General features: G+C 48.1%; 1 protein-coding gene across 1 annotated transcript; it reads right to left on the minus strand.

The window, feature by feature from the left end:
* Window positions 1-12,351: 12,351 nt before the first annotated feature.
* LOC124661961 (probable sugar phosphate/phosphate translocator At4g32390) lies at window positions 12,352-13,667 on the minus strand (the record flags this gene model as incomplete). The annotated part of the gene is given in 1 exon segment (XM_047199851.1): window positions 12,352-13,667. A coding segment is annotated over 1 exon segment (1,053 nt), but the record flags the coding sequence as incomplete, so codon positions are not given.
* Between the last annotated feature and the right edge of the window lie 1,032 nt (window positions 13,668-14,699).

Here is a 14,699-nt window from a genome sequence, read left to right on the forward strand (position 1 = left end):
CGGCTGCCGCTCGTCGTGCTACTTCCAGTAGCCGCCGCCAGGAAGGGTGACACAAGAGAGAATAGGGTTTGAGAGGAAGAGAGCGCACGAGAGGTAGGAAAGGTTCCAGGTTTCTTTTCCCTTCCCTGCAGTACAAATGCGTAGTACAGACTGGCCATGTAGTACATCTACCACAGTACCCAAATTTTCACCCAACGCAAGCACCCCACGGGGCTATCGTGGAGAGAGCTCGGATAGGGCAAAGGGGGGCGCACTTGCTTGTTCTCAATGATTCCTTGCTGCCGTGACAGTGTACCATCAGCATAATTATTGTTGCACTTATTCACACCTCGCGAGAGGTTTGTCTCTTGACATGAATTAGAGCATCTCTAGCAGTGCTCGTAAAAGTGGGAAAACTGGAAAATAACCACCGGTTTACGAGTTCAGTTTGGAAATGGGCGCAGATCGGTAACTGAAACACGTCCAGCCCGGAAAAAAATTACAGGCCGCGCCCGAAAACCTAATTCGGCATGTAGTTGTGGGGGTTCAATTGCTGAACCGAACGAGAATCCATATTTAGGGTGCGCGGTAGTTTCTCCCCGTCTCAACTGCGCACCCTCTTCCCATTTCCGCGCGCCGCCACTCCTCCTCCACCGCCGTCGTCGATCGATTCCGCCGAATCCGGCAAAGCGGAGCTCCCGTGTGTTTCCCCACATCACGCCCGCGGTTCCTCCGGCACCTCTAGGGCCCGCCCCCTACCGCGTCGGCCGAATCGAAGATGAACCCAACCGCGGAGTTCGCTGACGTTGATCTCTCGGATTCAACCTCCTCGGACGATTATGACCTGGAGGAGCTGCTCCAGGACGACGACACCGAGACCACTATCCTCCTTCTGGCCGTCAAGGAGTTGGAGAACCGTGTGAAGATGTTGGGTAGGCGACGCGGCTCGGTGATGGGCCGCAACTACATCCACATGAATCACCTCCCCGGACACTACAAATCATGGGATGACTACTTAGCCGAGGTACCTACCTATCCGTCGCATCTATTCCGTAGAAGGTATAGCATACGCCATAGTTTGTTCGTCAAAATCATGAAGGCATGCGAAGCAAACTCAAATTATTTCAAGTAGCGTAGAAGTATTGCCGGTGTGATGGGTTTTAGCCCTTATCAAAAAAATCTCCGCCGCCATGAGGGTGATTGCGTATGCCATCCATGCGGATTAGCCCGATGAGTATCTTTGAATTGGTGAAGATACAACCGCCGAGTCCGCGCGTAGGTTTGCTCGGATGATTATTGATACGTCTCCAACGTATCGATAATTTCTTATGTTCCATGCTTGTTTTATGACAATACCTACATGTTTTATACATACTTTATGTCATATTTATGCATTTTCCGGCACTAACCTATTAACAAGATGCCGAAGAGCCGATTGTCGTTTCTCGCTATTTTTGGTTTCAGAAATCCTAGTAAGGAAATATTCTCGGAATTGGACGAAATCAACGCCCAGGATCTTATTTTTCCACGAAGCTTCCAGAACACCGGAAGGGAAACGAAGTGGGGCGACGAGGCGACGCCACGCTAGGGCGGCGCGGCCCAGGCCTTGGCCGCGCGGCCCTACTATGTGGGTCCCTCGTGGCGCCCCCTGACCTACCCTTCCGCCTACTTAAGCCTTCGTCGATAATAGTTCCAGTACCGAGAGCCACGATACGGAAAACCTTCCAGAGACGCCGCCGCCGCCAATCCATCTCGGGGGATTCAGGAGATCGCCTCCGGCACCTCGCCGGAGAGGGGAATCATCTCCCGGAGGACTCTTCACCGCCATGGTCGCCTCCGGAGTGATGTGTGAGTAGTTCACCCCTGGACTATGGGTCCATAGCAGTAGCTAGATGGTTGTCTTCTCCAAATTTTGCTATCATTGTTGGATCTTGTGAGCTGCCTAACATGATCAAGATCATCTATCTGTAATACTACATGTTGCGTTTTTTGGGATCCGATGAATATTGAATGCTATGTTATGTTGATTATCAATCTATCATCTATGTGTTGTTTATGATCTTGCATGCTCTCCGTTATTAGTAGAGGCTCTGGCCAAGTCGTTACTTGTAACTCCAAGAGGGAGTATTTATGCTCGATAGTGGGTTCATGCCTCCATTAAATCTGGGACGAGTGACGTAAAGTTCTAAGGTTGTGGATGTCGTTGTTGCCACTAGGGATAAAACATCAATGCTATGTCTAAGGATGTATTTCTTGATTACATTATGCACCATACTTAATGCAATTGTCTCGTTGTTTGCAACTTAATATCGGAGGGGTTCGGATGATAACCCGAAGGTGGACTTTTTAGGCATAGATGCATGCTGGATAGCGGTCTATGTACCTTGTCGTAATGCCCAATTGAATTTCACACTACTCATCATAACATGTATGTGCATTGTCATGCTATCTTTATTTGTCAATTGCCCAACCGTAATTTGTTCACCCAACATGCTATTTATCTTATGGGAGAGACACCACTAGTGAACTCGTGGACCCCGGTCATTCTTTTACATCGAATACAATCTATCGCAATACTCGTTCTCATCGTTTTCTCGCAAACATCACCATCCACACTATACATCTAATCCTTTGTTACAGCAAGCCGGTGAGATTGACAACCTCACTCGTCACGTTGGGGCAAAGTAATTTGGTTGTGTTGTGCGGAGTTCCACGTTGGCACCGGAATCCCCGGTGTTGCGCCGCACTACACTCCGCTGCCATCAACCTTCAACGTGCTTCTTGGCTCCTACTGGTTCGATAAACCTTGGTTTCTTACTGAGGGAAAACTTGCCGCTGTACGCATCACACCTTCCTCTTGGGGTTCCCAATGGACGCGTGCTGTACGCGTATCAATTATCAATTTGTTTGTCCCAACCTATCTTCGAGCTCCCACTGAAGATGACACAAAAAGATTGATAAAGATAAATGAGAAAATGGGTTGGCCTGGAATGCTTGGTAGTGTTGATTGTATGCACTGGACATGGAATTTTTTTCCCAAGGCATGGCATGGAATGTACCGTGGGAAAAGCAAAGATGTTGTAGTTGTACTTGAGGCCGTGGCATCACAAGATTTATGGATTTTGCATTATTTTTTTGATTTGCCGGGAACACTCAATGACATCAATGTGTTACATAGATCAACTTTGTTTGCAAAACTAGCAAACGGAGAAGCACTCACTTGCAATTACAAGGTTATGAACAATGAATATTCAATGTGATACTATCTAGCAGATGGCATTTATCCAGACTGGACAACTTTTGTGAAGTTAGTCAAGAATCCCCAAGATAAAATAGAAGCTGAATTTGCCAAGGCTCAAGAAACAACCCGCAAAGACATTCAGAGGGCATTTGGTGTTCTACAAGCTAGGTTTGCTATTGTTCGAGGGTCTGCTCGGTTTTGGGACAAAAAAACCTTGTCAACATCATGATTTGTTGTGTCATTTTTCACAACATGATCATTGAAGATTAAAGAGGGTTAAATTTGTCCTGTTTATATGACAATGTAGGCACCCAAGTGCAAGCTCAAAGGAATCCCGATCGTGTTGAAGCTTTCCTTGAAATGCATCGACAGATTGAGAATGCCATGACTCATCACCAGCTCGTTTTATGATCTGAAAATGCACCACTGGAAGCTCCATGGCCATCGCCAAACGTGATCCTACCATTCCACTGTTGAGACATTTGATTTTTTGTTTTATGATTTGGAAACTATTCTTGTAATTTGGTTCAGGCATTTGTTTTTTTTTTTGATTGATGTAATAATTTGAATGATTATTGTGTGCTCAAAACTATTATTTAAATACTTTATGATCATTTATTCTATGTTTCTGTTTTATATCATGTTGCATATGAATTCTGTGATAAACCCTGATTTTACGGGTTCGGGCTGCTATCGCGGAACAGAGCCTGCAAACCGAACATGTAAAACATAATATTCTGTTTTACAGTTTTGGTTTACGGGCTCTGTATTGTGCCCTTCTCCGTCCTGTAAACACGTTTTCGGGAGACTGAACTAGCGTTTTTTGGTTACTACTAGAGATGCTCTTACATCCTGAACTCTTGATTTTATATTGTACTAGCACAATTGCCCGTGCGTTGCATCGGGGGAGATAAATATAAAATTATCTTATGCAACTTTACTCTCTTTTGTTGTCCCTCAGCTTTCCAGTCATGCAACCACTATAATTTATGTATAAAGCTCATCCATAGTTCAGTCAACTGAATTGTGAAGTATTTTATATTTCTCCTTTCATCTAACTTTAGAGCTAAAGGTTTTATCAAGTAGCAAAGTATGGTTTTTACCAGGTAATGGAAATCAAGTTGCGCCATTTCAAATAGCCAAGGAAAAATCTCCAAAATTGCAACAGTGCACTACATACAAAAACTCAATTGAGTAGTGAAATCTGCAAGTATTTTTTTGCAGCAAAGTGCATCACTTTAGAGACAGGAAACATCCAATACCAAGTAGTATATCTGAATCACCATGTACTCACTTTCGGAATCGATGGATATACATGGAGACAAGTACTGCGTCTGAAGCCACAGGCAAGCCAGAACAACATCACCGTGACCTTGAGGTGCGCTTTGGACGACAACATGGGGCTTTCGTTTATCTAGAAGGTCAAATCCATATCAGAAGCTTAACATGCGACCAGGAAGATCGCATCTATGTAAAAAAAATCCAACTATATTGAGCTAGGCTCTCCCGATAGTTGGAGATCACGCGCTGCCGCGACCAGATGCCCCTGCATCTCTCTCCCCTTCTTGCTGGACCTAGACTCGGCGGTGACCTGCGGTCATTGTCGGGGTGCAGGGCGAGACAGAGCCGGCGGCACTGACACTTGATATCCTCGTGCGTGACACCGTCGCCGCCGCTCGTCTGCAAGGTCTGGGCGTCGACGCTGAGGGCGTCGTACCAGTTCCTAACGGTGGCACCAGACATGACCGAGGCGCCGCGACATTGTAGGCAGTGATGGAGTCCACGAGGCCTGGGAGGGACGTCCGACAGCGCGCCTAGGCTTTCGTTTTTTGCGATCGATCGTAACAGCAGTCAAGGCCCGGAGGTTGGGCCGTTTGGGAAATTCCGCCACCAAGCGCACCGGCTGTTGCCTAAAGTGGCGACGCCGGCGGACCTCCCCAAAAACATGCCGCCGTATCCAGGAGCTCCGCCTCGCCGTCATCCTCCTTAATGATCGGACGCACCTGCCATGCGCCACCCGCGAACGACCGCGACGCGGAAGGACTGGGAAGGGCAGAATGGAAGCCCTCTTGCTGGAGTCAGCGCAACGCGTACTGGACAACTTGCCACAGACGGGCGTGCCGGAGACACACCACGAAGGGATCGTCATTGCACCGTGGCATCAATGAAGCCCACCTGCATCCGCGCGGCTGGTCCGTGGCTCTGCATGTATCTTCTAGAAATATAGGTTGCGCGGCAGGGTGAGCCTGATTAGGAGCGCGTCTTTGAGTTCAGATCGATCCCCTTGACATGCCAGATTGCCGGCTTACCAGTACGCCGCCGCCTCAATGCAGTACAATCCCGATTTTACTCCATCCAAGTGCTGGTGGTGGCCTGATGTATTGGGCGTGCTCGGGATTCCTGCCTGCCAGGTTGGCTTTGCAACGCCGCCGGAAATTCATCTCGTTCTGGTCCTCGTCCTCGATGAAGAAACCCTAAAACAAATCGATCTGGTCGGTGTATATATATATATATATGGAGCAATCGTACGCCCGCTTTGCGCACACGTAAACGCTACGGGCAGGTCCGTGCGAGTTTGGAATTCTTTTGTGGGAGGGCAAATCGGTCCGAAAAAATGTTGGACCAAGGAAACAATCCTCCCTTTATTATTAGGTATATAGATATAGATATAGATAAGCCTATTAGCGACCGGTGTGTATCCCGAGCCCTGGACATTTTTAGGAATCTTTGAACCATGATGTTCAGTTTCTCATTTTAAGGGAACTCCCGTGCTTTATTTATTCATGATATAAGAGGGTTTAGCAACCACACACGTCGTTCCGTCGTCACACCGTCAGCCAGCAAGATGCCTTAGCTAAGAGCCTAAGATATGAGTTCGAAAAGTTAACTCCTGAAACTCATGAATAAAAGACACTCGATGTGACGATGTCCCAGTGAGATATAGGTCGCCAACGCTCGTCAGGACCAACTTCCCGCGGCTCAAGTGTTGCTTCATTGCTTGATCTGACATCCAGAAGATGGCTCAGATTGCTGACAATGTGATGAAGAAGGGCTGCCCGCATTGCTCATCTTGCCAGCTTTGTTTGGCCGGCCGGAAACGACTGCTCACATACTGGCCTCTTCAGTACTGAAGTTTGGAAGATCTTACAAATGGCAGACTTGGATTGTCATTCTAATGTGGTGGTCACTTTGAAAGGAAATTAACACAGATTTCTCAAACCAAGATCAGCTTTGTACATTGTCGAAGAGGCGTGCCTCCGTGCCAAAGCGAGAGGATTCACCGTTTGTGCTGAGATGGCCGACAGAGAATACCCTATCTGAATGCTAATTTAGTTTCTGTAGCCTAGAGCGTCGATTGCTCTTTTCTCATTTCGTTGTGTAACTACACTTTCCCTTTATATGTGAAACGCAACCATGTTGCGTTCTCAAAAACAATACTATAGCTGCAACGGGCGCCGCTATTGATAGATTATTCTTCACGACCTCAATGCAATCCGAGCGAACACAAGCTGCTGGATAATGGAGGCCTGCCGTCAGTACAAAAGACACCACACACGCTGAAGCTTCAGAATGCTATGGAAGCTTTTTTTTTAGGGAAAGCTATGGAAGCTTATGCTTAGTACTAGTAAGCGGACAGTCAACTAAGCCCATCAAAGTTCTGCTAGCGGGCTAAGTCCAATAAAGACTTTCGAGAGTTTGGGCTTGCACAGTTAACAGTTTTAGTTCAGAAACTTTCAGCATCTCGGAAAGATGGGAACATGGATGGGCTTTCAGCTTCAAGTAAAGTGGACCCATGTTCTAAAAACAAAAGCAAAGCGGTCGCAGAAAAAAAAAAGTAACCGAGATGATGAATTCATAGTGCTTTAATACAACTTCAAAGTTTATTGACGTTATTTTAAGTTTTTCTCTTACATATGCTTTTTACCTAATGTACAGATCGGAATTTTTGTCTAGCTAAAATAAAAAACTAAACCGACTAAAATCGACCGAAGCAGAAAAAACGAAAAACCGCAAAACCACACCAGATGGGTCGCGACCTGCTCGCTCCTGCACGCTAACGGCCGTTAATCTGCCCGCAGCTGGGCGATAAATAGGATTTCGCCAAAAACTCTCAACATCTTGGAAAGATGGGAACATGGATGGGCTTCAGCTTCAAGTAAAGTGGACCCATGTTCTAAAAACAATAGAAAAGCGGTCGGAGAAAGAAAAAAAACGTAACCGAGATGAAGAATTCATTGTGCTTTAATACAGCTTCAAAGTTTTGTGATGTTATTTTACGTTTTTCTCTTACATATGCTTTTTACCTAAATTGTATAGGTCGGAATCTTTGTCTAGCAAAAATAAAAATAAAAATCCCAAAAGGATAAAAGAATGAAACCGTATCTAGGAAGAACTTGATATTTTTTTGATACAGTAGAAGCGGAACTTGGCGTGACAATTCCGAAATTCGTCCCTGACATGAACCGAACTTCGGTCGTTGGAGTGCGCCACTGCGACCCAACTACTAGGCTAAGCCCACGTCGTCAAAATCCCCAAAGGATATGGAATTGAGAATTGCTACCTCAGCGAACGTTAGGACGACCGAGAGTGGTTTTAATGGGTATATGCTTTTTTATTAAAATAATAATTGGAAGAACATATGAACTGAGAATCTGAACTACGACAAGTTACTAAAATTTACATTTGTGATGTTAATATATTTAAAACTAAATCCTTCATTGGACTTATCTAAATTAAAAAGATAGGTATGGTGTCGCACGCGAGCGCATGGCCGTTGGGCCAGCCCGATAGTGCCTGCCATGCCGTGAAATAGGCTCAGGCACCTTTTTCCGGACATATATGTTTTGGAAATAAGAGCAGTTATTAATCATGAAATGTTGTGGTAATCTGGTTTTAAATTTGTGTGTATTCGTGATAAGGATTTTGGTGAAGTATTTTCTATAAACGTGGCATATTTAGAGGGTAGAATGTAAACTTTGATTAGAGAGAAAGAAAGATAGTAGTAATGGCCAACTATAAGGTGGGTTCTAGACAAAGCTAGGTTATGTACCCATCAAAGGAGCAGAACGTGGGTCACCGCCGGAGAGCAGGGTCTATCACCGTTACGTACGGTCTACGGAGGCTTTGAGCTTGAGGTCCCCGTCACCGTCATAGCACGCGTAACCACACTACTCCACTACACCGTGTTCCCCATCGTCACGAATATCATGAAAGCAGGAGCGGCGCTCGGTTAGCTAGCGGAACGGGCAGTACGGGCGTGTAGCTCGTGGATTTCCAGCACATTTCACGTCCGTACCCGGGAATTCGTGTAGCTCGTGGATTTACAAACGCCGTACTACCAAGAAAATGGAAGCTGCTTCAATGCTCGGCTGATCGCTCTTCCAAGTCGACCTGCTACTCGGAATCCCAAGTCCCAACTAAAAAACACAGCAATTAAGCAAGTAAACGGATTCCTAAAGAGCATCTTCGCTCGCATCTCCCAAAGCTTTTTGAGGCGCTGGATATTGAACCGACCTTAGTTGCACGCTTCAAAAGCCCTTTTCGCCTGGCGCGGCCTAACACGGTGTCCGGCGTACCGAGGTCGTCTCCGCTTCATAGGGGACGCTTCGAGCGTCGGACAGAGCGAGAAACGAGACGGTACCCACCTGGCGGCGACCACATCCCGAATGGTTGCTTCCCACCTTTTATTTCTCGCCGCGCGTCTCACCCCTCCGCCGTCGCTCGATTTTCTGGCCGTCTCGATAGATAATTCCTTCTGCGTCGGACACCGCTGTTGCGACTGGCTCCCTCGCTATCGTTTTCGTCGCTGCCGCATCGCCAACGCGTCCCAGAACGCGTTGGCCAATCCGCTCCTCCTCCGCGCACAACAGGTGTTCGGTGGTTTGTCTGGTAGGTGCGACAGGTCTCTGTTCGTTGCCTCCTTTGTCGCGGTTCAGTTTTAACTATTTGTTTTGTTTCAGACATGCATAGCGAGGACGAGATGACCGTGGAAATGATGGAGGAAGAGCAAGCCTTCGACGACGATCTTCGGGAGCATTTTTCGATCATGGCGGCCCTCCAAAACATTCTCGACGCCAACGCGGAGAAGAAGAGGCCGCTCCATGGAGGTTCAAAGCCGGGAAGAAAGAAGTCGAAGCCTCGGCAGAGGATGGAGAGGCATACCATGTTGCACAACGACTACTTCGCAGAAGATGCAACACAGGTCGATGATACGTCCAAAACGTATCTACTTTCCTGAACACGTTTGCTATTGTTTTCCCTCTAATTTGTGTGTTTTGTATACAACTAACACGGACTAACGTTGTTTTCAGCAGAATTGCTCTGGTGACTCGTTTTTGTGCAGAAATCCAACTTTCAGGAAAATTCCCGGAAAATATCGCAAAGTCCCTATTTTACCCGAAGACTCGCGGAGCGAGAAGACGAGACGGAGAAGAGCCACGAGGGGCCCACACTAGGCCTAGGCACGAGGTGGCTTCGAGGTTGATCTTTTGTATTGTTTTTATAAGGTTTGTGAATAATCTAATAAAAAAGTCGTGTGCATCCTTTGGATGCAGAAGCTGGGGCGATCTTTTCCCCATTTCGAAAAAAAAGTTATTGTTTGTTTTTGCGTTCGCTGGTGAGCATGACCTGTGCCTGAAGGCTCGACCGGCTCGTTGTGTCGTACACGGCCGAAACAAGTCAGACGGCGGCGACACGATGTACATAACTGGACTGCTGTGCTAGGCTGCTAGCGCTTGATTCTAGGTGCAGAAGTCGTTCAGTATAGTTCCACGCCGCCCTCCTAACCTAGCCGCCCTCCTCTCCCGCCCCCTCCCGGCCGGCGGCGGAGGATCCGGCCACCCCGCCTCGAGCAGCCGCCCCCGGACAAACGCCCCTCAGCCACCGCTGCTCCCGACCTCGGCCTCGGCCCCGGCCCGGCGGCGGTGGCGGCGCCCCTTCCGTCGAACGACGAGGAGGAGGAGAGGGCTTCCGTGGCGGCGTTCCATGGGAGGTGATGAAGCGCTGGTGGAGGAAGCCGAGCGACACGGCTACTTAGTTGGGGCCTGATGCTCTCCGTCAGTAGCCATCGAGGATTCGGTGGAGCGGTGGCGGCCTCCGCCCTGGTGACGGTTCGGCGGTGGTACGCATGATCCGTGCCACCGTCCTCTTTCCTGGTGATCCGGCAGGAGGGACTGGCGGCGTGGGGGCTGCTGGTCTTGCTTTGTTTTTGGTGGCAGTCATCGGGTTTCTCGCAAGCGAAGATGAAGATCTATCGGAGGTCAGTTTGCATTGACCTGGTTGGAAAGATGAGTTCCGGAAAGCTCCGCCGGTGAATGGAACATTGCATCTTTTGCCTGGAGTTTGCTAGATCGGGTGGTATTCGGTCGCGCGCACCCATGTTTTTATTCCGAACGTTTGGTTCCGGAGGGAGCAGCGCGATGCTCTATTCTGTGTCGACATCAAGTGACTTTTTGGTCCATGGTGAAGTCAGAAGAAGTTATATCATGAAGGCCGGATTGGTGGACTGGCTAAAGGAGGTTCGAGTCTCCGTGATGCTGAGGGATTTGCTTGGCATTCCTGGCTCCGTAGCAGTGGTATGTATGTGGGGGCGACAGCACAGGTGAAGTTCAGAGTCTTACCTCTGAGGGTGAAAACTCAAGGTCTGCCCTTAACTGGTTGGGCCTGACAATGACCTTGTTGGAGGCATTGTTTTGAGAGTGGGTACTATCTTCAGGGTGAAAACCTAAGACATTTGGTCGGGCAACGACGGCGCTGGTGCACTGTTCCCTTCATGGAGACGTCGCTTTCGGAGAGTCTGTATTTCAGGTATTGTCACGATGGTGGTTGTATTGCTGTTGCTAGGTCTGAAATGCTGTAGCGGGACTTTTATTTCTTAGTTTTGTTTACTCTTTTTTGTTGTGTGTATCCGTACTATCACTAGGGTGGAACGTTGTTGCAGAGGCTGGATGTAATTGGTATCTTTTGATATTAATATATTCTCTTTATCTAAGAAAAAAAAGCTGCTATCGCTTAAACGAATCTTCTCCAATACCCTAAGCCGGCCTCCCGGTAATAGATCAGCGGGAGTTGACTTCCTCAATACCCTGTGAACCTTAAGTATGTACAGGCCAAGTGATCGCAAAAAAAAAAAGTATGTACAGGCCAAGCCATGAAGTAGATATGATTTTTTCGAATTCTCTGCTTCACATTATGTGCTAGGGGCCAAAGCGTCTTTATACGTTTTTGGTTAACACGGTTTGTTCCTCAAATGAACTACAGTGTCATATGAGGCATCAAAATGTAATCTAGTGTCAAACAGGGAAGTGAAAAAATTCCAAGACCAAATAAGGAATCATATATAAAAGCAGTGTTAAATAAAGAATTCTCTCTTGAACGATGTACCACCTGTCCAGCTGGTGGTACTAGCAATTTCAGTGCACATGACTCACACAAAACTTAGTTTTGACTTTAAGTGGTCACCGGGAATAAACTCACAGCACATGAACAGCATCGAAAGAATGCAACTCAGATGCCAAGTTTCAGTAATATATACCGCTGCCGACACTCGAGTAACAAATCCGGGGCACTCTCCTCCAGTAGTAGTTGTACTATTCCTACTGGTAACAGCGGTGTTTCTCCTGGTCCTGGAGGTAGATCTGATTCCAGATGCTTCCTAATCAGCTGTTTCGTTTTCTTGCAGGGACCTAGTAAGTTAATTAATCGATTTCTCTGACCTCTCTTTCTGGATCCAAGTTCCAACCAATGGCAATATGGCGCGAAAGCACCGGACAGGCGTCCAGCTCACTCGAAAGCAACTGTATACACTTCTACTTAAATTTACCCTAGTAGAGACTGCACCAATTAACTCAGATGCCATGTCACCAAAGTAATAACACAATGAAGATCACGATCAACCTAGGAAACAATTCCAAAACTGGATCTATTATTACAACTACCTGCTGCTCAATTGCTACTGCACCAGATCTCCTGTCCACTGTGACAAACTCAGACGGCACTAATTCAATCTGATGGCTCCAATGTAGTAACAACATAATGGGGATCAACCCAGCAAAACAATTCCAAAACTGAATCTTTCATTATTACAACTAAGTTGCTACTACTGAATCAATGTTTGGTATACAAAGGGGAAATGAAAAAGGTTTCATGATCATCCATTGCTCAATACTCCGGACCTGGGATTACAATTTTGGTGATGGTACTGCCTACCGATAGTAAGTAAGAAGACTGCTACTAGTGGCCAAAAGAATAGACTGGTATTTCACACGCCGGATACAAAAGATCGTATATTTGCTGTGTTTATTTGCCATCCTAGCACAAATGAGGACAAGAAAGGATCACAAATGCTTGGGCGGGGTGATGTTGGATCAGGATCAGAGGAGCGGGGTTCTTCTTCTTAGGACTGGGTGTCGGTGGTCTTGCGGTCGCCGTGGGAGTGTGAGTCTCGCTCCTGGAGGAGGGAGCCGGCCTCCTCGTCGGCCTGCGCGAGCTTCTTCTGCGCCTCCTTGGCCTTGAGCGCCTGCAGCTTGACGTGGTTGTAGTAGCCGACGCCTAGGAAGGCGATGCCGTAGCCGATGAGGTTGATGGGCGTGACGGTGTCCCGGATGACGGACCAGGAGAAGGCGATGAGGAGCCAGTCCTTGACGACGCCGGCGACGTTCATGGTGAGCGCGGAGGTCTTGCCGACGAGGAGGAAGACGGCGAGGTTGAGCGCGAAGGCGCAGAGCGAGTTGGTGCCGAAGACGAAGAAGTCGGGCTCGAACATCCCCACGGCGCGGAGCCGGGGGAGCTCGACGAAGACCCAGGGCACGAAGAGGAAGCAGAGGCAGCATGGCGCGACGTAGTAGAGCGAGGTGATGGGGTTGAGCGAGATCCCCTTGGAGGTGAGGAGGATCTGGATGAGCACGAGGCGGGTGGCCTCGAAGGCGACGGCGGCGAGCTGCAGCGCGACGCCGCGGAGGTCGAAGCGCGCCTCGCCGTAGGCGGCGATGGCGACGCCGAAGGAGATGGAGAGCATGTTGAGCATGGAGGCGGAGCGGAAGGTCTCCTTCTTGAAGAGGACGCCGATGGAGTAGACGGCGACGGGCATGAGCGCCTTGAGCATCTGGATGAAGGAGACGGAGAGGTAGATGTAGGCGGAGTTGGAGAACCAGAGGGAGAGCGAGTAGAGCGCGCCGATGGGGAGCACGGAGGTGTAGTAGAGCTGCGGGGTCATGGCGGGGGCGGTGGGCAGGTCGACGACCCGGAAGAGGCGGACGAGGGCGACGGCGAGCGAGGAGCAGAAGGCCATGTGCACCATGGTGAGGGAGATGGGGAAGGGCCAGTTGTACATCTTGGGGTCGAGGATGTACTTGTTGTAGACGATGACGGTGAAGGAGAGGAAGATCCACACCGCGACGTAGCAGTAGGAGATGAGCACCTTGCGGAGGACGGATTCCGACAGGGCGCCGTCGGCGCCGCCGGCGGCCTCCTTCGCCATGGCTGCTGCTGCGGCTGCTCCGGCGAGGCGGTGTGGAGATCTGGGGTTTGCGTGTGGGTGGGAGATCTGGTGGGTTGTGGGAGCAGAGTGTGGAGGAGGAGACGGATCTGGGCGGGGAAGAAGGGTTGGTTGTTGGGGGATTTTGGAGAGGACGGGAAAAGGAGGGTTCTTTGTTGCCGAAGGAAGTGTCTGTGTCACTGGGGTCGGGCTCGCTAGGCCACGTGGAGAGTGGGCTGTTTCCGGTGTGGCGTTGCCGTGTTTTTTATAGTTCTCCGTTATGTGTGTAGGTGTCTGCACATTGCAATGTGGCTTTGTTTCACCTGTTTCATGTACCTCCTGTCGTGCTCGGCATCTCTGTGGATTCTCTGCTCCTTGCAGAATTTTTATGTCTAAACAGAAATCATTACCTGTTTAGGTTTAGTATGCACTGAGAATTGCGCGCCATGAGAGAATCCAAGATTAGACTGTTAGCCTACTCTCCCCACGCCATTGACTTTGGGTTCCTTTTTTGTAAGGAAAATGGTCATCGACTTGGACAAAGCAAAAAAAAAAAAAAAATCAATAAACTTGCTCTTTCAAGAAAAAAATAGTAAGGCTCCTTTGATTCAAGAGAATTATGTAGAATTTTTGTAGGATTTGAATCAAATGATCTTTGATTAGTAGGATTACAATTTCTAGGTCATTTGCAGTATTTCTTTTTTTTAGGAAAGATTTCCCGTCACTTCAACCTCTTTCTAAATTTCCTTTAATTTCCCTTCGCAATCAAACACTCACTGAACTAAAATCCTGAAGTTTTCCAATCCTATACGAATGGATAGAACATGCCATATAAATCTTACATTTTTTTCTATTCATGTGTTATGAAAATCCTATAAATCAAAAGACCTCGTAGTCTTTTAGAGTGAATTGCACATAACACCAAGTCTTGCCGAATTTTTATGTCTAAATAAAAATAATGAGTTGTTTAGTTTTGCACCGAGAATTAGATTTAGCCAGCTACCC

This window comes from Lolium rigidum, chromosome 6 (assembly GCF_022539505.1).
Source record: "Lolium rigidum isolate FL_2022 chromosome 6, APGP_CSIRO_Lrig_0.1, whole genome shotgun sequence".
Taxonomy (NCBI): domain Eukaryota; kingdom Viridiplantae; phylum Streptophyta; class Magnoliopsida; order Poales; family Poaceae; genus Lolium; species Lolium rigidum.